The following is a 27,768-nucleotide window of genomic DNA, read 5'->3' on the forward strand; positions in this document are numbered from 1 at the left end:
AAGAATGAGCAAGGGCTATCTTTTGGCAAGTTTTACTTAGCAAGTGGAGAAGACTTCTTTCCTTGGAAATAAAGCTTAAATTACTGAATTTGTGAATGTATTAGCCCTCCTGTTTGTCAGTTCTAGCACTCAACATGTGAAATTGGTCTTCATAAGTTCCTTACCTTTTGATATTCTTCTATTTGCACTTTATCTACCACAATCCTTTATTCCGTATTCACTTTCTTCTTCCCACCTTTCCCACACTCCCTTATCCATAAACACTACCTGCTTTATGGGCTGTAAAGAATCACAATTGTTCTCTGTTCAGAATGAGCCTACAAGCCTTTTCAAATCCTTTCAGTACTCACTAAGGGGAGTTCTTTTTTTTTTTTAAAAAAAGAAAGAACATGATGGACAAAGGTTTACAAATTAAACATAGTCTTATTTGAAGTTTCATTTTATTTCAGTCTATAAGTATTGCTATTTGTTTAAAGCACTCACATAAATCCATTTCACCCAAAAAGGAAATGTAAAGTGCTTCTAGCAGTACAAGCACGGTTGGCATGGCCTTTCCAAAGGTCTTCCACTAGAGTCTAGAGAAAATCTAAATATAGTCATCCACAAACTGGATGTTTTTATTTTCTGAGCCATTAGAGATTTTCAAAATCACTTTGATTTTTAAAAACCCATCAAATGTGAATCATGGCGGGGAAGACCACTGAGCTGATTTCTGATAACTAAGTTATCACTGAACATAATTTATCATATATGGCTACTGGCATCATGAAGACCTTGGGGTAGGGAAGACTCTTTATGAGAAATATAAACATCACTTGTGTAGGAATCACCAGGTGTCCCTAGAGCAGTTTTGTACTAAGGACTTCTAGTGTTTACTCCCTCACCACGGTACTCAAGCCCAAGAGCCAAGAGCACAATGGTCAAACTCACTGAAGGTTTTTACAACAAGAAACCAGTGGAGGTATTGTGAGGTACTACAACTTTGAGGCACAATCTAAATACTAAAAATGATTATGAAATCTTGAGTTGAGCTGATTGATGCCCTCTTAAATCCATTAATAATCCATGAAAGTGATTTCACATGCCTAGCCTGCTTTCTTTCTCACATGACAGCTGGGAGTATTAAATGAGATAAAGTTGCAGCCTAGCCCAGTGTCTGGGTACCATATCATTTCCTTCCTCCTCCCCTTTCCCAAATAAATAAGGTTAGTCCTTGAACTTTAAATGTACTTTATAATAAGAAGAAATTACTTTTTCTATCAGTATCCTTGTCAGCATGATTTTGAATTGCTCTCAAGAGTACCTTCTCTTTTGTAAAATAAACACTTTGTACTTTACTGAAAGAACACTAGTGTTTTTTCCTTTCCGTTGTGAAAAAAGTTGTTTCCGAGGAATTGAAACCCCAGAAGATAACTACCACAAAAACATGTTAATTTTTTTTTTAAATGATGATTCAAAGGCAGATTTGAAGAGAAGTAATATTTAGGTGGCAGAAGAAGGCAAATGCAGCCTCTGAAGGGAACTGTTCTAATTATTACCTAAAAAATAAAGTTACACAACTATATTCAAGGACATAAGATAAAGCACTGCTTGAAAACCAGAATGACTGAACAGTTAGGTGAAAAGGAACAGCTGAAATAGGAAGGGGAAATGAACTGAAGAATAATTTGAATCGGGACAGTGATCCATCAGTCCTAGACGCTTCTGGTATGTAAATATCTTGAATCACATTGTTTCCTTTCTTCTGAAATCTCAGAGGAGAATTCTCACAGCACTACATTAAAGTTGCCATTTTGTTAGGATTCAAAATTTCAATCCAGTAGCCATCAGGATCTTGAATAAATGCCAGGCCTTTCATTTTACCTGTAAAATGAAAATTTTCATTATTGAAAAGACTAAAAAAGAAAACACCATAAAAATGTTTTTCTTTCTTTGAGGCAAGGTCTTGCTCTGAATGTCAGGCTGGAGTGCATGGGATGATCACGGCCCAAGGCAGGCTTGACCTCCTGGGCTCAGCCTGCCAAGTAGCTGGGGCGACAGGCACGCACCACCTTGCCTGGCTAATTTTTTGATTTTGTAGAGGCGGGATCTCAATGTACTGCCCAGGCTGCTATCAAACTCCTGGCCTCAAGCAATCCTCCTGCCTTGCCTCCCAAAGTGGTGGGATTACAAGCACAAACCACCGTACCTGGCCTTAAAAACTTTTATTAATTAAAGATTGACTTTGCATTTTAATGAAGTACTTATTTTGTTTACAGTTTTAAATTTTAAAAATTCTTATTGTCAGAAAAGTATGAAAAGTCATACTTTTCATAATGACTAAAATGTTACCTTGCACACATTGCAAATACCAGCCCTCCTGAAATAAACTGTGGGACTGGCTGCATCTTTTAGGTATCAGGCATTTGCCTCACCTTCATGATACCACACTACCAGTTCAGTAGTTACAGAAATTGTCTTATTTTAAAGAAGAAAAAGAAAATAGGGAGGTGCTGAAGGGAGCTGGTAGCATGGCTTACCCCCACAACCAAAAGACCCAGATGCTTGGGTCATACAAACCCTTTTAAACACTATCCTAGGCAACCCAAGCTCTGCGAGAATCTTTCTCCCAGGAATTCAAAACTGAGATTCAGAGTCTAGTATGTCAGAGCTGTTTGCTTAAATGGAAAAATGTGACCTCAGAAATTTATTTGGGGACCATTATGTTGAATTGGTTTGACTCTTATCTCTGCCTCCTTTCCCCAAGATCAATCCTAGAGGAACACAGATGGAAAATGCAGGAAAAAGAAAGAAAGAGAAAGAGAGAAGGAAGGAAGGAGGGAGGGAGAGAGAGAAGGAAGGAAGGAAGGAAGGAAGGAAGGAAGGAAGGAAGGAAGGAAGGAAGGAAGGAAAGAAGGAAGGAAGGAAGGAAGGAAAAGAAAAGGAAAAGAAAAGAAAAGAAGGAAAGAAAGAAAGAAACCCGGCTGGTGACAGCTGGGGAGAATGGGTGAGGATGGGGTGGGGTGACTGTTTTAACTTGGGCTGTGTGGGAGGTGGTAGTTCTGGCCTGGACCAGAAGGCAGTGCATAATGGCTGCGAGAGAACAGAGTTTTGCTCTTGCTCCTCCCTCACTGCTGTGTGCATCAGCACCTGCCCTCTCGCTTGTTCAGATGTCCTTAGCAGTAAACAAGGGCAGTGCAGGAGCCTTGTGCTTGTGAGAAACTGAGAAAAACTGGTAGGGCCGAAAGATCTCCCCAGCCCTCTCTCCATGCCCAGGGCTAGGGAATAACACTATCGGAAGTGTCTCCTACTAATACTCTTCCCTGAGGGATGAAGTGGGAAGATCCAACCTGAAGAGTTGTTTTGTGGAAAGTGAAATAAGTTTAAGTCTCATTTCTAGGTGCCTAGGAATCTCTGGCCTAGGCTTATCCAGCCCATTGTCCTGAGATCATGTGGGTTGTTAAGGACAGGGATCTGGCCATTCTCCTATTCACACTGCTTGATGTGTTAGAATAGCGAACAGTTGCAGGGGAAAAAAGCTCAGAGGCGAAAATAATAATTTGAGAAACATAACCATAAAAAACCCCCAAAGCAATGGATTGTAGATTCAAACAGAAGAAATATTAGAATAATGGACCAAGAGCTATTTTTGTTTTTTTTCTGGAGACAGGGTCTTGCTCTGTCGTTTATACTGAAATGAAGTACAGTGGATCATAGCTCACTGCAGCCTCCAACTCCTGGGCCCAAGCAATCCTCCCACCTCAGCCTCCCGAGTAGCTAGGCATACAGACTACAGGCATGTGCCACCATGCCCAGAAAATTAAAAAAAAAACCTTTTTGTAGAAACAAGGTCTTCCTATGTCACCCAGGCTGGAATGCAATGGCACAATCATAGCTCACTGCAGCCTTGAACTGCTGGCCTCAAGTGATCCTCCCGATCCTCCCAATCCTCTGCCTTGGCCTCCCAAAGTGCTGCAATTACAGGCATGAGCCACCATGCCCAGCCCCAAGGACTATTTAGACATGTAAAAGTAATGACTGGCTGGGTGTGGTGGTTCACATCTGTAATCCCAATACTTTGGGAGGCTGAGGCAGAAGGATCACTTGAGGCCAGGAGTTTGAGACCAGCCTGAGATACATAGTAAGACCCTGTCTCTACAAAAAATAAAAAATTAGCCATACATGGTGGCATTTGCCTGTAGTCCCAGCTACTCAGGAGGCTGAGGTGGATTATTGTTTGATCTCAGGAGTTTGAGGTTGCAGTGAGCTATGATCACACCACTGCACTCCAGCCTGGGCAACAGAGCAAGACTCTGTCTCAAAAAAAAAAAAAAAAGTAACAAACAATATGAAATATTACCAATATAAAAAAAGAACAAGAACATATTAAGCAAACTAAGCGAAAATTAGAGATCAAAATTATAACAGGTGTTTAAGAACAAAATAGATGAATTAAATATCAGAACAGATACATTTGGGAGAAAATTAGCTAATTGGTATTCCAGTTTGAGGAAATCTCCCAGAATGCAGGCAACGACAAAGAAATAATATAAAAAGCTTCTAGAATAAAACAGAAGAATATACAAAGGAACATGAATTGACAGATTTTTCAACAGCAACATCATATGCAAAAAGAAAATAGAAGAGTATTTTCAGGACTGAAGGAAATTAAACCTAGGCTTTTCCATAAAACTGTCCTTCAGACATAAAGGCATCATCCTCAGTTACACAGAATCTCAAAAGTTTTGCCTTAAGAACCCTTTAAAGGGCTGGGTGCGGTGGCTCATAGCTGTAATCCCAGCACTTTGGGAGGCTGAGGCAGGCAGATTACCTGAGGTTGGGATTTTGAGACCAGCCTGACCAACATGGAGAAACCCCGTCTCTACTAAAAATACAAAATTAGCCAGGCACGGTGGCGCATGCCTGTAATCCCAGCTACTCGGGAGGCTGAAGCAAGAGAATCACTTGAACCCAGGAGGCGGAGGTTGCGGTGAGCCAAAACCGTGCCATTGCACTCCAACCTGGGCAACAAGAGCGAAACTCCGTCTCAAAAAACAAAAACAAAACCCCTTTAAAGACCATTTTGGTTGAGGTATTTAAATAAAAGAACAGAAAAATCCAGAAGATGCTAAGAAGGCTGGGCATAGTGGCTCACGCCTGTAATCCCAGTGCTTTGGGAGGCCAAGGTGAGAGAATCGCTTGAGCTCAGGAGTTTGAGACAAACCTGGGCAACATAGCAGGAACTCATCTCTACAAAAAAATAAAACAATTAGCTGGGTGTGGTGGCATGTGCCTGTGGTCCTAGCTACTTAGGAGGAGGCTGAGGCAGAGGATTGTTTGAGGCCAGGAGTTTCAAGGCTATAGTGAGCTATGACAGTGCCACTGCAGCACCCCAGCCTGGATGAGAGTGAGATCCTGTCTCAAAGGAGACACTACAAGAGATATATGAAGAAAAAGTGATCAAACACCGTGATATATTTATTATTATCTTTAAAAAATAAAATCAATACTATCCCACTTTAGATAATAGTGACACAGTGAGGACGGAGTGAAGCAAATTCCTTTCTTATTGGGGAGAAGATTTGGATATTAAATATATATATATTTTTGTGACGGAGTCTCACTCTGTCGCCCAGGCTGGAGTGCAGTGGCGCGATCTTGGCTCACTGCAACCTCCACCTCCCAGGTTCAAGCAATTCTCCTGCCTCAGCCTCCTGAGTAGGCGGGACTACAGGAGCCCGCCACCAAGCCTGGCTAATTTTTTCTATTTTTGGTAGAGATAGGGTTTCACCGTGTTAGCCCAGATGGTCTGGATCTCCTGACCTCGTGATCTGCCCGCCTTGGCCTCCCAAAGTGTTGGGATGATAGGCGTGAGGCACCACGCCCAGCACTGGATATTAAGTATTTTAATTTTTTTAAAAAAGGATTGAAATTAAACAGTGACATATTTCAAATGTTTAGATTGAGACTCTGAAATATTTAATATTTCAATTGTAATTTGAAATAGTTCAGAAAGAGATCTAACTAAAATAATAACAATACATGTAAACCCAGCAAAATCCATACATAGGCTATTTCAAAAAACTTACCTAAAACTTAAGGACATACAAAGGTTGTAAAAGATGGAAAAGAAACACCATGTGATTATAAACTGAAGAGAGCTGGTGTCGTTATATGAACATCAGATAAAATGGACTTTAAGGAACTTATTTTTGGGCGGAAAGATATACACTGAAATAGTGAAAGCTGGTGGCCAATGAAAGAAAGTGGTGGGGTCGGGCAGTGGGAGTGGGAGCCTAGGGTTTTGATGGCTGTCCAGGTCCTGTGTCTAGTCCCTTGGAAAGCCACCCTAGTTGCTGTCTTTCAGTTCCCTAAAATACCCAGATATTCTTCCAATCATTTCTCTTTTTTAAAACTCTGGTTGAAGTGGAGACTTCTGTTACTTGTAGCCAAAAGGGTTTTACTACAACAGTGGCCTCTGTAGGTGGTTAGTAAATATCAACTAAAGACAGGCCTGAACACAGTAAGTAGTAGACTCACCATCATCAGGTTTCTTCACAAATTTGACTCCCAGTTCTTCAAACCTTTTACAAGCACTGTATACATCAGGAACAGCAATTCCAATATGACCTTACGTGATACCCCCCGAAAAAAGCAGAGAGAAGGAAGAAATAATTATAACAGGGTGTCCGAGTACCACAAGTAGATTCCAAAACTTATTTATTTCAAAACATAAGGCACTTGGGAACAGACTTAGGTAGGTTCAAAATCTATAATACATTAAAGAACAAATATAGGTCTAATGGGCTGGGTATAAGTAGTTAATTAGTTGCCCTGAATTATAAATTATTTAAAATTAATCAATATCAGCTCATATACAGTCTAATCAGTTAAGAATAATCGACACCAAAAAACAGTAATCATTTACTAATACTTAATAGGTTTGTGGTTGGCACTGACTATAGCAGCCAGCTGAAGCCTGCAATACTGTCATCTTGATTGAGAGACTGGAGAGCAAGGCAGAAGTGTATGTGCTAGCAGAAACTGGGATGAGTATTAACTACAGCTTTTAAAAAAAAAGTCTACTGGAAATTAATTCTGAGACTTAAAAGTAAATCATGGTGAGATGGTAAATGTAATTTTAGATCGAGACTCTGAAATTAAACAACTCCTAAATTAGATTATTTGTGGAAAATAAAAATAATCATATCTCTAATAAATTGATCATACTTAATTAGGACATTAATGTTTTAGGTTTATTAAAATCATAATTATATACATAATACAAAATCACACAAATCTGCATATATCACATAAAAACAGGCAAACTTACCAAATCCTCGAGGGTCTGAATTGCCATTGTGGTAACTCTGGGTCTCATCATCTTCAGTGCCCCAATTGCTACAAAAGGAAGGAAAACATAGCTACAATGTCCTAGGGAATAGATATTCTGAAAAGCAAGTAACATCTTTGAAATCTTACTATGTTTATATGCTACTTTACATAATTGGCCTAACCCCTGCTACAAAAATATTAAGTTTTCAACTATAGAAAGGACAAATGGCCAAAGTATGATTTTAACAAGACTAAGGAGACAGTAAATACGGGTACTGGACAAGAACAATAATAATAATAATAATAACGCTCATTTATTGTGCTAAGTACTTTATATTTCATTTAAACCCTTAAAACAGCTCCATGGGCTAGGTGTGAACATCTCCATTCTATTGATGAAACTGCCACTTACTTGTTTAGAGTCACAGACTCATATCTAAGCCTGCCTGATTCCAAAGCTTTATTTTGAATCAAGGGACACACGAAATCACACACTCTGAAATCAATCTCTTTTAAAGTATGCAGATAAACAACGTAAAGAAATTGCCTACATTTTTAAGTGCTCAAGTTATAAAAATACCAAATTTGAATGTTAATTATTACAAAATGGTTTGAAGAGTTTTTAAAGGAACACATGATATCACATTTCTGGATCCAAAATGTAGCAAAATAATAAAAGAACAAAATTTTGGATGCTGAAAGACTAATTATAGTACCTAAAAATTAGTTAGAGACAAACAGGCAAATATCTTACAATTTCAGGGTCTTATATGCTCTTATCTAAAAGACAAATGGAGGCCGGGCGTGGTGGGTCACGCCTGTAATCCCAGCACTTTGGGAGGCCGAGGCGGACGGATCACGAGGTCAGGAGATCGAGACCATCCTGGCTAACATGGTGAAACCCCGTCTCTACAAAAAATACAAAAAATTAGCTGGGCGTAGTGGCGGGCGCCTGTAGTCCCAGCTACTTGGGAGGCTGAGGCAGGAGAATGGCGTGAACCCGGGAGGCGGAGCTTGCAGTGAGCCGAGATCGCTCCACTGCACTCCAGCCTGGGCAACAGAGCAAGACTCCATCTCAAAAAATAAATAAAAAAATAAAAATAAAAGACAAATGGGCCAGGCGTGGTGGCTCATGCTTATAATCCCAGCAGTCTGGGAGGCTGAGGCGGGCGGATCACTTGAGGCCAGGAGTTTGAGACCAGCCTGGGCAACATAGTGAGACCTTGCCTCTACGCCTCTACCAAAAACAAACAAACAAAAATTAGCTGGGTGTGGTGGCACACATGTGTAGTCCAAGGTGCTCAGGAGGCTGAGGCAGGAAGACCTAGAAGTTAGAAGCTTCAGAGAGCCTGTCTCTGAAAAAACAGATCTCATTTGCCCAAGAACAATACAAAGATCAAAAGATGCATGAAAAACACTTCAATATATTATTACAAATGTGAAGTGATAGGCAGACCTGGTTTGAAATTATACTGGTCAGTAAACAAAACAAAAAAGATTTTTAAAAACTACCTTAAAAAATCTATAATATATATAAATATAGAAACTCATACTCACTGTGTCAGCTCAAGTGTAGCTTTTCTGGAGAGCGCCCAGGCTATTTTTTCATCTTTTTCTTTAGGGATGTCATTTTTATCCTCATAAGCCAAGAAATAGAGTGAAAACTTCATAGTGGGAAAATCACATTTTTGGATTAGCCTGCAATGAAAAAACAACAAGCCTGAATCATTAACAACAGGAAAGGCTAATTCATACTATAATCAACATAACTTAATATTCAAGTTTTACTAAAAAGAAGAGCTGTATGTAGTAAGCCTATTTTAATGGAATAAGCAGGAGGAAAAATCAGTGAAAAAATATCATTAAAAAGGCATCTGTAAATATTTGAAATACAAAAATAAAAACTTCTGTAATTCATCAATTCTGTAAATATAGTAACATTTAGCTGAAATTATGGTACTTGTTAATAAATAGAAACGGCTACCTCCAAAACAGAACTGTGTTTATTTGTACTGAAAAATATAAAGAACCTTGTTGCTATTTCATATATATACACACATACAAACACATATATAAATACGTCATTCAGTTAAATAAACACATTTATTGAGTTCTTACTATGCCAAAACATCTAGGAAAGGAAATTAAGGATAGGTGGTAAGAAAGAAGGAGGAAGGACAGACTAGTATCACAGAAGACGTGAATGTCAACAGTAAGGTGGCTAACAGTATCAGATACTGTAGAAAGGTCAAACAGTATTAAGACTAAGAAAAGGTCATGAGATATGGAAAGGTCCCATGAGAGCAATGTCAGCAGCGTGGGGAAGCATCAACTGGATTACACTGTACTGGGGAGAGAGAATGGCAGGTGAGCAGGTAAAACAGTAGCAAGCATGCCAGTGACAATGGGGAGGTAGGCGAAGGAGCAGAGGGCAAGAAATATTCTGGAACAAAGAAGACTTACGCTTCTCTGAGGGGAAAGAGACAGTAGAAGAGACTGATGGGAGAGAAAGAGTGAATGAATTATGAATCCTGAGGTTTTAAGAAAGATAACTGAAGTCCTGAACCTTAAATGACTTTAAATGGTATAGGATTATTTGGCAAGGAGTAAGGTGGCATGAGAATGCATATATGATTTTCTTTAGATTATTCAAAGATGACTTTGTTCATAATCAATAAGAGCAAATGGCTCTTATTGCCATATAGCAAATGGAAAGTTTCTAGAGTTCTGCTTCCAATCTTTTATTTCATTATCACTGCTATATAATAGACCTTGGCCCACTTAGATCCTTGCATTGACTTATCACAAATAAGATTTACTCTAACATGTTTATAATAAAGTATCAAACACCTCAAATACTCCAATCATGAAAAACAATCTCTGCACCTACTAAAGCAGACTACACAACCCTCATGGACCAATCAGTTGGGACTGAAGGAAATGAAACTGTTGCAACTTGCTTTTCTCAGCTGTTCAAATCTTCCAGCTTACTGTCAACTTGTAGCCTATTTGGGGGCTCTGCACAGGAAGTCTACATTAGAGCCCATCAGACAATGGACACAGGTTCCAGCCCTGCCATATGTCAACTGTGGGATTTGGAGCTAGTAACTTCATCTCATTAAGCTTTGGTTTCTCCGTCTGTGAAATGGGGATAAAAGCTACCTCCTAAGACTGGTGTGAAGACTGAACAAAATAACATCTGAAGTGCCTGGCAAAAGTGTTCAATAAATCTGTTTTCATTTTGTCCTTTAAATATGTCATAAATATATTCATAATACCTTTTTCTAGAAAAAAATCACAAGAAACTGGACAGCAGTTATCTCTGGGGAGAAGAACTTGGGGAGGGAAGCTATTACTTTTCATTTTGTATTTTTCTGAACTGGTCAAATTTTCTAAATATAGACATATATTACTTAAATTTTTCTCTCAATGTGAATGGAAGTTATCTAGGCACTAAATTTAAAGATTATTTTATTATTCATGTATCTATATGCTCAAAAGCAAAATGCTCACATAACTTAGGGAAACAAATCAACAATATGACAAAATTATTTCTCAATATACCTCAGTAAAGCTGGAGAAAAAAAGAAAAATAAACATGCTTTAGAAAAATAAATATGCTTTAGGATTGCAAGATCCATGGATATGACCTGTTGAGCAAAAGAAAACACAGCCTAGAAAAATAGAACAGACGGTCACTTTTAAGTAAACCCATTGGTTTTCTGAGTAGTAAGTTCTTATTATCTATAACTTTTCTGAAGTAAACAAGAGGCTAAAAGTGGCCAGAACATCAAAAGGGGTCTGAACACATTAAGGATTTAGCTGGGAGCGCTCAGAGAAGGGAGACTGGAGAAAATGCAACTATTTGTGTCTTGTTTTGCCCTTTCAGGCTGGCTGGGATAGAGAAGAAAAAGAACTTACGAGAGAAGCCCTGTCCAGCCAGGCCTAATCACAGACTCCTGGCCAAAAGAACTTCTGTTACTTCTGAAACAAACTTTAAGACGGGTCTGAAAACACTCTCTAGATTTGCAAAGCTATATATTTAAACATTAAGGTGCCAATAAGTACTTGACTTACGTCATTCCAAGAACTCTAGTATAAAAATCCAGTGACTTCTTAGGATCCTTCACTCGTAGCATGGTCTGCTGCAATAGAAAATCCTATGGAAAAATATTTATATTAAACATCTTTCACTTTTACCATTTATTACCAACATTAATTGTGCTTTCTGTAACAAGATACAAACACAATTGTTAACCTACCACCTACAACTTGCAAGGGCTCTCTGCCCAGCGGTATTTTCTGGTTGCAGGCCCCTGTGTGATGCAAGTCCAAAGTGTCAGAAAGTTTCCACTGCAGGAATGACCTTCAACCAATGGTCGATAAAAAACCTGGCATCCCTGTCCCTTGGTGGGACAATTCAGAGGCAGGTACCACAAAGTCCCTCAAAGAATCCCCAGCAGGATTGAACCTCAGTTGCCCACAGTGGTAATCCACTCGTATACACCTATGATCACCCTCTCTCCCTAACTCCGCAGAGCTCTCTGTGACCACTTCTCAAACAACTTAAAACCACACCATTCTCTCTAGTCTGCTTTGGGGCTACCCAAACTAAGACACTGATTTTACACATAAAGAGGTTGATCACTACAATATTTGTTGAATGAAGGCATAAATGCCCTTCTAGAACCATTTACTGGTGACCACGCAAATTAGCAAAGACTTACTCACAAGATCGTAGACTCCTAAATAACTAAAAGGGTAAAAAGTTACTGTTGCTAACACCTTTGGGAAATTCAACTTACTTATCAGGAAACAGAAGGCTTGACTGAGAAAAGGGTAGAAGGTATGTAAATTCATGGAGTTAAGATTATTAATAGCATTAATAATTCTACTTAGGACTTAACTAGGTGTAATAACTCTATATGGTATTACTGTCGATATTCATACCCCATGTTGTAGATGAGAAGCTGACACTGAGTAATTAACTGTTTAAGGCCTCTAAGTTTTGGTCTCCCTTTACCATTGGTATGTACCTTCCAGACCATGAGTCTGTGAACCTCACTGGTGCTTCCTAACAGATTTTTTTTTTTTCTTCTGTTAAACCCATGGCTTGACAAAACAGGCCTGAAAATTCTGACCACTTACTTTGGAGCCACATGCCATCTTTCTCCTATATAACTCACATCATATAAAATACAAATATAGTTCATTCAGCATCATTAGGAAATTATATTTTTCTCTTTTGCTAAATTTTAAGTAAATGAAACATACTCTTTTAGGCATTAAAATTCTCATTTAAAACAAAACTAGCCTAAAAACTACTTTATCTTATTAAAACTGATCTTAATAAATATAATAATTAAATTCTTTATTCGCAGCTTATAATCACATGCCAGGCAGGTTACATGTTTCTAGAACATTTGGGTTGCTTTTCTCAGTCAGATGCTACAGTCCTAAAGGTCTCAATTTTATCAAGCAGCTGAGAAAGAGAAAAGTAGCTCTGCACATCCAAGTGCTGGCCTGGTACTCACAGCTGGGCCTTGGTTTTCTCCTGTTGAACATATATAAAGTCACTCTGTGGCTGCCATGATGTGATACCAAAATAAAAAAAAAAATTTAAAGCAGCAAGACCATGTCCACTTCATATTCTGGTCTAAGTATATATTAAAACAAGGCACTATGAACACTACCAAAATAACAAACATCCTTCTTTCCCAGCTAATATGAGTGGTAGCTGCTTCTCTATTGATTACAATGTTTGCTTGAGGAAGCCACCTGCAGGACAAAGTCTTATGTATGATCTTTCAGGCCCGACCACACACAATCACACAGACTTTAGCTGGCAGGCCTCATGGGGGAGATCTGTCCTCCCAGCACTGGTTCTCAGTCTCAGGAGGGAGCACTGCAGTCTCTGGAGGGAGGTGCAAGCAAGGACTAAATTCTAAAGATGTCCTTCCTTATTCTCTCAAACACTAACCTAGGTGCTGCTGTGAGAGACTCTGAGATGAAATTAAGGCCACCCATCAGTGGACTTTAAAATGGGATTAGCCTGGATTAATGAGGTGGATTCAATGTAATCACACAAGACCTTAAAAGCAGGAGAGAGAGAGAGTGAGCGTGTGCGCACAAAGAAAGTAGAAGAGGAGTGTGGCATAAAGGGAAGTGGGACAGATTCCAAGTGTGAGAAGGGGCCAACCTGCAGGTGCTGGCTCTGAGACATAGGGGCACATGTGCCAGGAGTTAAAGGCAGCCGCCCTCTGCTCCCACCCCACCATACCCATCCACGCCTGACAGCCAGCAAGGAAGCTGGGACCCCTGTCCGACAGTGGAAAGAAACTAAATTCAGCGAACAATCTAAATGGATTTAGATGCAGATTCTTCCCCGGAGCCTCTGAGTAAGGAACACAGTCCTGTCAATACAGTGGGACAGACCCATGTCGGACCTCTAGCCTATGGAATTATGAGATAATATATTTCCAACCAAGCTGCACCCAACATTATTTGTTGCCTAGTTTTTTTAAAAAAGGATAAAATCTAAAAACTATCTTTTAAAATCTGCTTTGTAGTGACCCTGTTTATGTTTTGTTTCTTCAACATCTTTCTAGTACCAACGTTAGTATTGGTACTTTACCAACGACTTTATCATTACTTCTGTTCCTACTACACAGGCTATACTCAAATCCATATATCTTAGGCACAGAATGTATTTTTTGTTGTAGATGCCATGCCAAGTACTTGCCAAAGTTAGAGAACCTTAACTATTCTATCCCATAGTCTATCATATCCTTATCTTACAATCTTTCTGGAAAACAACTGGAATCTCAAGAGTCCTCAAGAATTCATATTCTTGGCCAGGTGCAGTGGCTCATGCCTCTAATCCCAGCACTTTGGGAGGCTGAGACGGGCGGATCACGAGGTCAGGAGCTCGAGAATCAGACTGGTCAACATGGTGAAATCCCGTTTCTACTAAAAATACAAAAAATCAGCCAGTCGTGGTGTTGCACGAATTAATATTCTTTTCTTTTTTTTTTGAGATAGTCTCCCTCTGTTTCCAGGCTAGAGTGCAGCGGTGAGATCTTGGCTCACTGCAACCCACCTCCCGGGTTCAAGCGATTCTCCTGCCTCAGCCTCCCGAGTAGCTGGGACTACAGGCGCCCGCCACCCGGCCCGGCTAATTTTTGTATTTTTAGTAGAGACAGAGTTTCACCATGTTGGCCAGGATGGTCTTGATCTCATGACCTCGTGATCCGCCTGCCTTGGCCTAAGAATTCATATTCTTTGACCAAGATGTTCTCTTTCTAAAATTCTAAGGAAATAATTACTCTGACAAAGATTTATGTACGAAGGCATCCATCACAACACTTACACAGTAACTATGTGCCAGATGCTGTTCTAAGAGAGTCACAGAAACTAATCCATGTAATCTTCACAACAAGCCCATGAGATACATATTATTATCATCCCCATTTTACTGCTGAGAAAGTAAGTGGCAGAGAAAAAATTCTGGCCCAAGCAATCTGATTCTAAAGTCCTTGCTTTTAAACCACTAACTGCCTCTAACAAAGGAATAGTTAGATAGTATGACACAGGCATAAAAGAATATCATGAAAAACATTTAAAATGCTGCGTCGAGGTATATTAAATGGCATGGAGATATATACAGATGGTATACTAAGTCTAATGGCATGGGAATATATAAAACGGTATATTAGCTTTTAAAAACATTATATATATACACACACATGCATATGAAAACAAATACCACTTAACATGCTATTGAGATTAATTATATCTTAAAATTAATGTTACAGACTTTAACTTTATTATTAAGAGAACTATGTACCATATCTGCCTAAACACATACACATAAAGAATATTAAAATTCACTTTAAAAAGTCTATACGTGGCAAAAAAAGTAAGATATATTCAATGTTAGTGAATTTATTTATAAAATAGAGGCTTATAAATCCTTTGCTACAAATTGTTAAATGGATATAAAAACAAGAAGGGCTTATTTTTAAGAAAATGATCAAGTTATTCTATGCTCAGATAACAGTTTTATTTTTATCACCAAAATAGTCTATTAACTCCCTGTGCCTCTTGTGAACACTTGCATGATCTTGAGAAAAAGTTCCTGTTTTAAAAAGTTAAGTTCCTAAAAATTATTGCTGTTTATTGGTACGGTTCTAAAATATCGTTTAAAATACATGTATCTCCTGTTTTAAAAAGTAAGACTTATGCTATGCTCATGTCTTGTCTCACCTGATAGTCCTTAACTTTGTCTTTCCCTTATCATGCTTTAAATTTAGAACAATAAAAATAAGGTGTCTTTTATGCCTAAACTATCTTTGGTTTTACAGGGAGGGCTACTGGGTGACAAAGATTTGCTCCTGTGCCTTATCAAAAGGTGGACAATAGAAATAATAAGGTTTTTTTCGGGGGGAGGAGAAGTGTCATTCTCCAAATTTAATTAACAAAACTACTGTAAGAAAACTTTTTTTTTTTTTTAAGACGGAGTCTCGCTCTGTCACCCAGGCTGGAGTGCAGTGGCGCAATCTTGGCTCACTGCAAGCTCCGCCTCCCGGGTTCAAGCGATTCTCCTGCCTCAGCCTCCCGAGTAGCTGGGACTACAGGCGCCTGCCACCACGCCCAGCTAATTTTTATATTTTTAGTAGAGACAGGGTTTCACCACATTGGCCAGGCTGGTCTCAAACTCCTGAATTTGTGGTCCACCCGCCTTGGCCTCCCAAAGTGCTGGGATTACAGGTGTGAGCCACCACAACCAGCCAAGAAAACTTTAAAGGTACAATCAAGGATGTTTCTAGTGCATGTCCTACCTGCCTACAATACAATCCTTACAAAACTGTAAAAGTGAGGCAAGGATGTGAACCAAAGGATTAAGGCTCCTTTAAGCACCAGTAAATGGATTTTTTTTTTTTTTTTTTTGGTATAAGGGATGAGAATTGGGTAGAGCTTCATTTTTAACCTAAGGATGTCCAATTGCTTCAGCACCATTTGTTGAGGCTATCTCCCTCTGGTGAACTGCTTTTTCATCTTTGTCAAAAAGCTGTTGGGCATACTAGTGTGGGTATATTTTGGGGTTCTCTATTTTGTTTCAATGTTCTATCTCTCTGCCAATACCACAGAGTAGTGATTACTGTAGCTATGTAAGTCTTAAAATCAGGTAGAAAAATTCTTCCCACTTTATTCTTTTCCAAAATGGTTTGTTATTCTAGTTTTTTAGCCTTTCAATCTAGAATAACCCTGTCTCTGTCTAAAAAAAGTTTGATAAGGAGTGTGTTAAACACGTATATTGATTTGGGGAGAATTAATATCCTTACTGTGCTGAGTCTTCCAATCATGAACACAATAAATCTCTTCATTTATTTAGATCTATGACTTTTTGCATCACCATTGCTGTTTTCAGCATATGTGTCCTGTAAATGTTTATTAGATTTATATCTAAGTATTTCATTTTATTGGGCAATAGTAAATGGTACTGTATTTTTAATTTTTGGTGCCTGTGTGTTCTTTGCTAGTATATAGAAACGCGATTGATTTCTGCATGTTTATTTTGTACCCTGCAACCTTGCTGAACTCATTTATGAATTCTGGGAGTTTTCTGTAAATTACTTATTATTCCCTATGTAGACAATCATGTCATCTTCAAATAAGGACAGTTTGATTTCTTCCTTTCCAACCTGTATGTCTCTTATTTCCTTTTCTTTCTTTACTGCACTGTCTAGAACTTTCAGCACTTTGTCAAATAAGAGTGGTAACAGCAGACATCCTTGTCTTATTACCAAAATTAGGGAGAAAGCATCACCACTGAGTGTAATATTAGCTCTAACTTTTCAAGAGAAGCTCTTTATCAAGTTAAAGAAATGCCCCCTATTCCTATTTTTTTCTGAACTTAAAAAAAATAATGAATGAGTGTTGAATTTTGTCAAATGCCTTTTCTGTACCAACTGATATGATCATGTGATTCTTCTTTACCCTCTTAATATGGTGGATTATACTGACTGATTTTTGTATACTGAACCAGCCTTGCATCCTAGATATAAACCTCACTTGGTTAAGGTGTATAATTCTTTCTATATATACTGTTGAATTCTGTTTACTAACATTTTGTCAAGGGTTTTTACATTTATATTCATTGGAGATATTGGTCTGTAGTTTTCTTGTACTGTCTTCATTTGTTTTTGGTATCAGGGTAATATTAGCTTTATCAAATGAATTGGGAAGTGTTCTCCCGTCTTCAGTTTTCTGGAAGGGGTTGTGTATAATTGATGTTAATTCTTCTTTTACATTTGGCAGAATTCTCCAGTGAAATCACCTGGGTCTGGACAAATCTTCTTTGGAAGTTTGTTAATCATAAATTCAATTGCCTTAAGTTATAGGACTCATCATATTAGTTCATATTGGATGAGGAATTGGTCCAATTCAAGTTGTCAAATTTATGTATACAAAGTTGTTTTTAGTATTCCCTTATCTTTCTTATGTCAGAAAGGTCTGTAGTGTACCCCCTATTTCATTCCTGATATTGGTAGTTTGTGCTTCTTTGTTTTCATTGTCAGTCTTGCTACAGGTCTGTCAATTCTACCGGTCTTTTCAAAGAACCAGCTCTGTTTTACTGATTTTCTGTTCTTAATTTCATTAATTTCTGCTTTTCTAATTCCTTCCTTCTGCTTTCTTTGGGTTTACTTTGCTTTTCATCTTCTAGTTTCTTAGGAGGAAGCTTACGTTATTAATTTGAGACTTTTCCTCTTTTATAATGTATGCAGTCAGTGCTATACATTTCCCCCTTTGCACTGTTTAGCTATGATCCCTTTTTCATTTTCATTCAGCTCTCTCTCTCTCTATATATATATATATTTGGTTTTGTTTTGTTTTGAGACAGAGTCTAGCTCTGTCACCCAGGCTGGAGTGCAGCGGAGCGATCTCGGCTCACTGCAAGCTCCGCCTCCTGGGTTCACGCCATTCTCCTGCTTCAGCCTCCCGAGTAGCTGGGACTACAGGTGCCCGCCACCATGCCTGGCTAATTTTTTGTGTTTTTAGTAGAGACGGGGTTTCACCATGTTAGCCAGGATGGTCTCGATCTCCTGACCTCGTGATCCGCCTGCCTCAGCCTCCCAAAGTGCTGGGATTACAGGCGTGAGCCACTGCACCCGGCCTCAGCTCAAAATATTTTTAAAAAGTTCCCAAGACTTCCTTTTTAATCCATGGATTATTTATTTAGAAGTGTGCTGTTTATTTTCCCAGTGCTTGAAGATGTTCTTATTATGTTTCTGCTACTGATTTCTAGTTTAATTCCACTGTGGCTGAAGAATACATCATTCAATTCTTTTAAATTTGCTGAAGTTGGCTTTAGGACCCAGGGCATGGTCTACTTTGGTATATTTTCTACAGACACTTGAAAACAAAAGGGGAATTCTGTTGTTGTTAGGTAGAACATTCTATAAATACTAATTAGATCTTATTTGTTGATGGTATTGCTGAGTTCTTCTGTTTCCTTGTTAATTTTCTGTCTAGTTCTATCAATTGTTGAAAGAGGAGCATTGGCTGGGCTTGGTGGCTCATGCTTGTAATCCCAGCACTTTGGGAGGCCGAGGTGGCTGGATTGCTTGAGCCCCGGAGTTCAAGACCAGTCTAGGCAAGATAGTGAGACCCCATTTCTACAAAAAATAGAAAAATTAGCTGGGTGTGGTAGTGTACACATGTAGCCCCAGCTCCTTGGGAGGCTGAGGTAGGAGGAGCCCTTGAACCCGGGAAGCAGAGATTGTAGTGAGCTGAGACGGCACCACTGCACTCCAGCCTGGGTGACAGGAGTGACACCTTATCTCAAAAAAAAAAAGAAAGAGTAGTGTTGAGGTCTCCAACTATAATTTTAGATTTTTCTATTTCTCCTTTCAGTTATATCAGTTTTGCTTCATGTGTTCCATAGCTCTGCTGTTTAGTAACATACATTTATGATTACTGTGTCATCTTGGTCAATCACAACTCTTTTATCACTGTATAATGTACTTCTTATGTCTGGTAATTTTCTTTGCCCCAAAGTCTACTTTATCTGATATCAAGATAGCCACTCCTGCTTTCTTTTGATGAATATCTGCATGAATTATCTTTTCTACCCTTTTACTTTTACCTTGTCTCTATCATACTGGAAGTGAGTTTCATGTAGACAGCATACAGCTGGGCATGTTTTTTAATCCATTCTATCAATCATTGTCTCTTAATGTATTTGTATCTAATGTAAGTACTGAAATGTTAGGGCTTAAGTTGGCCATTTTATTCATGTTTGTTTTCTGTTTGTTCTTCCTTTTTTAATGTTTTCTGTCTTCTTTTTGCCTTTCTCTGGATCACTGGAACTTTTTAAAATTCAATTTTGATTTATCTATGGTGTTTTTGCATGTATCTCTTTGTATAGCTTTTTAAATGGTGGCTCTAGGTGTTACTATATATGTATATACATATGGCATATATATACATATATGCATACACATATATACAGACATATATGTATATATGTATATACATATACCCATGTATATGTATATACACACACACATAACTTATCAGTCATTTGGTGACATCATTTTATTAGTTTGAACAAGGTACAGAAACCTCACCTCTCTTTACATTCCTGTACCTTCTCCCGCTTATAATTATCTTAAATATTTCCACTGCTGGGTTGGGGTGGAATTTTAGGTTCCTCATGTGTCTCCATTGATATGGCAAGAGGGGAAAGCCTGGCAGGATGAAAGTCCTGGCTCCCTACCCAGCCTTCCCCCACATCACCTTGGCAGGGGAAGGCTGGGCAGCTCATTACATCTGGTTGGGTGAAAATCTAGGCTCCCCACTCAGCTTTTGCTGGCATGGGTGGGACTGAGGCCACAGTTTTCTCTATGGAGTTTAGTTGGAGTAGAGCAGTTATTGTCTAAAAGTTTTCTTTCTTGCCAGGAAATACTGCCCATTTCCAGGTCCTGTGGCTAGAGAGCAGGCTTTCATTAGGCTTTTTTTGGTCTGTGTCCATCAGCATTTCCAGGTTACTAGCTTCTTCAGCTTCAAGTCTGGGCTATATGAGGCAAAAAGAAAACTTAGGAAACTCATTGCCTTGTTGTTCCTAGGGTCTCAAGGTCCCTAGCCAGTCTACTTTCTTCTCACCACCTTTCAGAGTCTTCCAATGTTTGCCTTATATATCATGTCCAGAGTTTTTAGTTGTACTTAGCAGGAGGAATAAGGAAAAGTATGTCTACTTCATCTTGTCAGAAGCAGTCTCTAAATGAATTTTATACAATTGCCTCCCACAATGGGATATGAGTGTATTTGGTTACAATATGTCTATTTTCAGGATGAATCAAAACTGGTCAAAAAGCTACAACAATGATAAAAACGTTTGACTTTGTGTTTTCTCCCTACAAAATCTCAAATTTGCTTCTAGTGATGAAGATACTTATTTCTCTAGAAGTATTACTAGAGAGCTTTGTAAGAGGTTACATCTTAAAGTTAAAATCTCCATTGCCTCTTATCTTAGTCCATTTAGGCTGCTGTAACAAAAATTCCATAAACTGGGTGGCTTATAAACAACAAGCATTTATTTCTCACAGGTTTGGAGGCTAGGAAGTCCAAGATCAAGGCACTTGGAGATTTAGTGTCTGTCCTCATAGATGGTATCTTTGCACTGTGACCTAACATGGCAGAAGGGCTTGATCATTCTTTACAGTCTCTTTTATAGGATGCTAATCCTAATCATGAAGACTTTGTCCTCATGACCTACCTAATCACTTTCTGAAAGGCCCCACCTCCTAATACCTGCCTCAGGGATTAGGATTTCAACACATGAATCTTGAGGGGACACAAACATTCAGACCATAGAACCTTTATTACCCTCAGTCTGCAGAAAGGAGAAGTTCCACACTTGCATTAGCCATATTTTCAGAAATTAAAAAATTTCTCTGGTTTAAAAAATGTTGTCTTTCGACCTTAATAAGACTGAGACCAATTCCCTTTACAGACTATCTACTTTGTCTCTCAAATAACTTTCAAAAGTGTTATATTGCCCCCAACAGAAAGCCTTCTTTTTTTTTTTTTTTTTTTGAGATGGAGTCTCACTCTGTTGCCCAGGCTGGAGTGCAATGGCACGATCCCGGCTCACTGCAACCTCTGCCTCCCAGGCTATTCTCCTGCCTCAGCCCCCTGAGTAGCTGGGATTACAGGCACGCGCCACCATGCCTGGCTAATTTTTTTGTATTTTTAGTAGAGACAGGGTTTCACCATGTTGGTTAGGCTGGTCTCGAACTCCTGACCTCATGATCCACCCACCTCAGTCTCCCAAAGTGCTGGGATTACAGACATGAGCCACCGGGCCTGGCCCAGAAAGTCTTCTTAAGGCTCAACTAAACATCCAGACTTATAAGACAACCATAGCCATAGGCCATACATGGTGCCAGTTTACTCAAAAGGGTATCCGTTAGGAAAGCACAGATTGCCAACAAAGAAGTATCAGGTGTTCCTCTTCAGTGGGAGTCCTTAACAGGAGTCTACACAGATCAGGTACAGGGAGAAGATTCACACTGGATATGAATGAGAATCACCCTAGGGCAAAAGGCCCCATGTACCACAGGAGCCAGTATCTCTAGTAGCAACTCCATAGGCAGAACTTCCAGAATTTCCACAAGGGACAGTTATAAGAGTCACTATAATCAGGGAAGTCCAAAGCTATGGCTTCCTTTCAAGTATTTACAATTCTCCCTCTCCAGATGCAATTTACCAATTGGGTTATTTTTACCATAAGCAACAAACACAATTTTTCATTGTTTTCTGGGAAACTAGGGAGTTAACGAAAAGTCAAATTTTCATAAAAGGGGAAAGGGTTTGTTAACTCTTTATTACTAGGTGTCACATCTCCCACAAAACAAAAGTGAACAAAGTGGTTTTCACCAGACTTTTAAAAATGAGCTTTTCAACTGCCTTCAGTGTATCTTGAGGAAAGCAAGAAGTCCTCACTACTTCCTGCCTAGACAATTATCTCTTTGCTTTTCATAGGCTTATCTACATGCAATTTGGAGTGATCTTTCCATAAAGAAAACCCTGTCATGTCATTTTTGGCTTAAAAATCAATACTTCAGTGGTTCCTCAACACATTTGAGAGACAGTCCCAAAAGCAACCACATATGTAGCTGTATACTTCTCTAACACCAACAGTTATCACCACTCCCCTAAACCGGTCATCTCAAACATTTTCTATTTCATACCCTTATCACTTAAATAGCAACCATTACAGGGTGAGAAAAACAAATGAATATAATGAGAATTCTCATCTTTTCTTTGAGTACCCTAATGATTGTTTTGGTCACCCTTCCCTCAAGTCCCACTGCTTATAACTTCATTCACTGTGTTACCCGTAGGTCCCTGCCTCAGTTCTCTGATGTCATTATGCCTTTATATATATTATGATTCTCTATGCGTTGAATAGTCAGCCATTTATCTGGCCATTGTCCTTCTTCCTTCCTCCTTTCCATTCCCTATTCTCCTTTCTACTGCATTCAATTCCACCAATCTACCTTGATTGGAGAGGGACCCCATCATATATATATAAATATAAATATATGAATATATATTCATATATTTATAGATATATTTATATATTAATATATATTAATTTTTTATATTTTTATATATTCATATATTTATATATGGAATGATGTAAAAATGGACATTGGCAGTGGTGGTAGAAATAATGGCAACACTGAGGACATTGTCTACTGTATTAGTGGAGACAGATACAGATAGTAAAAAAGAAAAGATCTCCAGATCACTACTTGGAAGGAGAACCTGACCTTTTTTTTTTTTTTTTTTTTTTTGAGATGGAGTCTCTCTCTGTTGCCAGGAGAATCTGACCTTTTAAAGAAAGTTAGCCCAGAGAGATTGCCCAAAATGTGACATAGCCATACATTCTCTGGACTTCCTTTATAATGAAGATGCAAATGATCAAAAAACAAGTTGACTTTGTGCCATTGCTGCTGTCTTCTTTACAAATGAGACCCTCATCACTTATCTCACCTTCTGGAAGAGCTTTTTAAGTGGCCTAATCACCTCCAGACTTGGATCCCTCCAATCTACTTTACAGAATACTTCAAAACCCTGACTCATTCCCCACTATGTATATAAAATCTAACTTCCTTAGATGTGACACTCAAAGCTGTCTCCACAATCTGGTCCCAACCTACCATGTTAGCCTTTCCCACCACTGCTTAGATAACCTGAACTGCAACCAGTAACATTTAACTAACTCTCCAGTACCTGCCCTGCATTGCAATTCTACCATCCTAAAACTGTTGTGGGAAGTCAGGGACCCCGAACGGAGGGACCAGCTGGAGCTGTGGCAGAGGAACATAAATTGTGAAGATTTCATTTTAATATGGACATTTATCAGTTCCCAAATAATACTTTTATAATTTCTTATGCCTGTCTTTACTTTAATCTCTTAATCCTGTTATCTTCGTAAGCTGAGGATGTACATCAGCTCAGGACCACTGCAATAATTGTGTTAACTGTACAAATTGATTGTAAAACTGTGTTTGAACAATATGAAATCAGTGCACCTTGAAAAACAACAGAAAAACAGCGATTTTAGGGAACAAGGGAAGACAACCATAAGGTCTGACTGCCTGCGGGGTCGGACAAAAAGAGCCACATTTTTCTTCTTGCAGAGAGCCTATAAACGGACGTGCAAGTAGGAGAGATATTGCTAAATTATTTTCCTAGCAAGGAATATTAATATTAATACCCTGGGAAAGGAACGCATTCCTGGGGGAAGGTCTATAAACGGCCGCTCTGGGAATGTCTGTCTTATGAGGTTGAGATAAGGACTGAGATACACCCTCGTCTCCTGCAGTACCCTCAGGCTTACCAGGGTGGGGAAAAAACTTCGCCCTAGTAAATTTGTGGTCAGACCGGTTCTCTGCTCTCGAACCCTGTTTTCTGTTGTTTAAGATGTTTATCAAGACAATACATGCACCGCTGAACATAGATCCTTATCAGTAGTTCTGCTTTTGCCCTTTGCCTTGTGATCTTTGTTGGACCCTTATCAGTAGTTCTGCTTTTGCCCTTTGCCTTGTGATCTTTGTTAGACCCTTATTAGTAGTTCTGCTTTTTGCCCTTTGAAGCATGTGATCTTTGTACCTACTCCCTGTTCTTACACCCCCTCCCCTTTTGAAACCCTTAATAAAAACTTGCTGGTCTAAGACTCAGGCGGGCATCATGGTCCTACTGATATGTGATGTCACCCCCGGCAGCCCAGCTGTAAAATTCCTCTCTTTGTACTCTTTCTCTTTATTTCTCAGCCGGCCGATACTCATGGAAAATAGAAAGAACCTACATTGAAATATTGGGGGTGGGTTCCCCCAGTATCAAAACACATTTTTGCTAAGATGTTTCCTTCATCAGAATGCCTTCCCATGTACTCTGCTGGAATCCTACCCAATCTATCAAGGCATGGGCCCATCACCACCATCTTTTTGATGTGTGCCCTGATCCCCACAGCTGAAATACAACCTTGAATTGTATCACTCTTCATAGTTTAGAGAACATAATACCTGTCATTTTATCCTCATAGCAGCTCTCTGAGATATCTTTATGCTTCTTCTACAAACTCAGCCCAAGTGCCCTGGCAAGGTCACTGCAGCCAACAACAGAAGTGGGGATTCAAATGCAGGTCTTCAGGCTCCAAATACCCTGTGCATACCCCATTCCACTAAAGCTACCTTTAAAAACCTCTACCTCCCAGGGTGCTTTCAGGGTGATTTATATTTCAATAGCACACTAACCCCAGGTCCATTGTATATTAGAGTTGATATAAGTTGGTGAAGGGAGGGAACCTCATCTTGTTTATCCCAGTATCCCCAAAGTACTTACCATCTTCTTTACATATAGCGTAAATGTATCAAGTGATCAAACTGAATTTAATTCATTGAGGGTTTTTTTTTTTTTTTTTGGACAAAGTCTCACTCTGTTACCCAAGCTGGAATGCAGTGGCATGATCTTGGCTCCCTGCAACCTCCACCTCATGGGTTCAAGTGATTTTCCTGCCTCAGCCTCCCAAGTAGCTGGGATTACAGGTGCCCGCCACCATGCCCAGCTAATTTTTGTATTTTTAGTAGAGACAGAGTTTTGCCATGTTGGCCAGGCTGGTCTCGAACTGCTAACCTCAGGTGATCTGCCCGCCTCGCTCTCCCAAAGTGCTGGGATTACAGGCATGAGCCACTGCACCCAGCCTTCATTGAGGTTTTTTATTTTCCTTTATGGCAAATTCCAAAATTACTGCTGGAGTCAGCACCCCAGAAGCAGAACAGGGTGGAGGTTGGAACTGTGGGCTCCTCCCTGGGCAAATCATTCAACACCTCTATGTGCCTGAGTGTCCTTATTTGTAAAATGAAGATCATAATTATGCCTTCTTCATAGGGTTGTTGTTAGGATTAAATTAAACAATGTACTTAAAATACCAAGCCAGGGCCTGGCACACTCAATATATACCAGCTATTATTATGTATTCCATTTTATGTCTCCACGTGGTATTCCCATGGCCAAAAATTACTGATCTCAAAATTAATTACTCCAAATCATCAAGAGAAATTTAGATACTGTGGAATGTAAATTAAGCTGCAAGGACATTTACTTAGTATATTTTATAAAGATCTCCCTGGAATCCTTTTTACTTGAAAAACCCATGACATAAAACCCCTAGTTATCTGGGAAAATACTTTACACTGAGTGACTCAATTTACATTATATGAAAAAACCAGGTATTAATATTAAGGGATATACAAGTGAGATGGGCATGACGGAATTTTTTTACCTTCCCCCTTAATTTTGCAATGACTAACATTTTTCCTAAGCCAAGTACCAGGTGCTAGTCAAAAGTTTTAGCAATGAGATGTGTCTGACTCTTTGCCCTGAAGGTAAAGAACAAAGGACCAGAGTCATGGACCACTTATCCACCCCTTTTAAAGGTCTGCACGAAGCACATATTCAATCTTCAAGGAATTTACAAATGATGTAGTCAAATAAATAAATACAAAGGTGTTTACAGACACTGATGACTTCACTGGAATAAACAGCGGTTACTGTGCCTGAATTTTTTTTTTTTTTTTTTTTTTTTAGACAGAGTCTCATTCTGTCGCCCAGGCTGGAGTGCAGTGGCGCGATCTCGGCTCACTGCAAGCTCCGCCTCCCGGGTTCATGCCATTCTCCTGCCTCAGCCTCCAGAGTAGCTGGGACTACAGGCACCGGCCACCACGCCCAGCTCATTTTTTTGTATTTTTAGTAGAGACGGGGTTTCACCGTGTTAGGATGGTCTCGATCTCCTGACCTCGTGATCCACCACCTTGGCCTCCCAAAGTGCTGGGATTACAGGTGTGAGCCACCGCGCCCGCCAACTGTGTCTGATCTTAACAAGGCAACCGAAACACCACACCTGAGTGAGTTACACTGATTCTTACTCAGTAAAGACGCGTTCGGTAAGTGAAAGCCTTTGTATGCAACAGGTCATTTCTCTTACTGGGTCATTACTATAAAACGAGAGGGTAAGAGAAGGAATTTCTAAGATTCCTTTCAGATCCAAACTCTATGATTCTGTAATCTCTCCTGGGCCCCACGAAGATGAGGAAGGCAAGAAGGGCGGTTGTGACCCACAGCAAAGGCCAAGCAAGCAAAAGTGAAATTCTGGGCGCGGTTAAACTTAGAGCGATCAAATTAGCTTGCAGGAGTTAAGACTGGAGTCAGGGTGGTAAGGAAAAACGAGGCTGGGCAGGACTGGTACAGGACAGGCATCTTTGAACCTATTTCTGGGAGTTCTGAAACTACTGTTCTCGTGGGCCTTGGCGACTGATTTGGGAAAGCTGACCCTGGGTTGGCCTGGCTTCCAGCCACCGTCGCAACATAAACAAGCCAATTCAAAACAGGGTCGCAGTCTTTGAAACTAGCTGAGGCAACGGATCCCCTCCACACTTCGCGGGCCCCACGATCGCCCCATCAAACACCATTATCCCTCTTCCCATCACACTCCCGTCCGCCCGAGGCCGGCGGACCTGCAGCGGCGGCGGGATGGGGTTGGATAGAATGCGGCCCGGTCCCGGCCCAGCGGAGCTGGGGGAGCCGTTCCCTTCGGTCCTGTGCCCACCTTGGTACTGGGGTCCGCGTCGGAGCAGCAACTGAGGGCGGCCTCGTCCGTGAGGCCGCCGGACGGAGGCTGCGGTTCTGCCATGGCTGCACTGCAGTATCACAGACGACAGGACCCAAGGAACGGAGGAGTCACCCACACTCCGCCTCGGCCCTGTGCCGCCTTAACTAGGAATAGCGCGATGGCGCCGAGGGCGGGAGACCGCTGACTTCCAGCCAATCGCTGCGCGGAGAGCAAGTTGACTCTCTGCTGATTGGGTCCCAGTGAGTCAG

The 27,768-nt window shown here is 39.9% G+C and overlaps 2 protein-coding genes across 2 annotated transcripts in view; one reads left to right on the forward strand and one right to left on the reverse strand.

The window, feature by feature from the left end:
* DNAH8 (dynein axonemal heavy chain 8) overlaps positions 1 to 27,768 on the forward strand; it is a 394,484-nt gene that overhangs the window by 35,864 nt on the left and 330,852 nt on the right. The gene's annotated exons all lie outside the window — the stretch shown is intronic.
* Positions 424 to 27,709, reverse strand: GLO1 (glyoxalase I). The gene is made up of 6 exons (XM_004043952.5): positions 27,497 to 27,709; positions 11,392 to 11,474; positions 8,872 to 9,012; positions 7,313 to 7,380; positions 6,520 to 6,609; positions 424 to 1,863 (listed from the first exon to the last, which is right to left on the reverse strand). Exons 1-6 carry the CDS (start codon positions 27,578 to 27,580, stop codon positions 1,775 to 1,777), a joined length of 555 nt encoding a protein of 184 aa, XP_004044000.1. The 5' UTR covers positions 27,581 to 27,709; the 3' UTR covers positions 424 to 1,774.

The sequence above is a fragment of the Gorilla gorilla genome, chromosome 5 (genome assembly GCF_029281585.2).
Source record: "Gorilla gorilla gorilla isolate KB3781 chromosome 5, NHGRI_mGorGor1-v2.1_pri, whole genome shotgun sequence".
Taxonomy (NCBI): domain Eukaryota; kingdom Metazoa; phylum Chordata; class Mammalia; order Primates; family Hominidae; genus Gorilla; species Gorilla gorilla.

Coding starts and splice junctions, on each gene's coding strand:
- GLO1 (XM_004043952.5), bottom strand. CDS start 27,580: ATGGCAGAACCGCAGCCTCCGTCCGGCGGCCTCACGGACGAGGCCGCC. Junction 11,475..27,496: donor ACGCGGACCCCAGTACCAAG/GTGGGCACAGGA, acceptor ATTTTTCCATAG/GATTTTCTATTGCAGCAGAC. Junction 1,864..6,519: donor TGTGAAGAAACCTGATGATG/GTGAGTCTACTA, acceptor TTCATTTTACAG/GTAAAATGAAAGGCCTGGCA.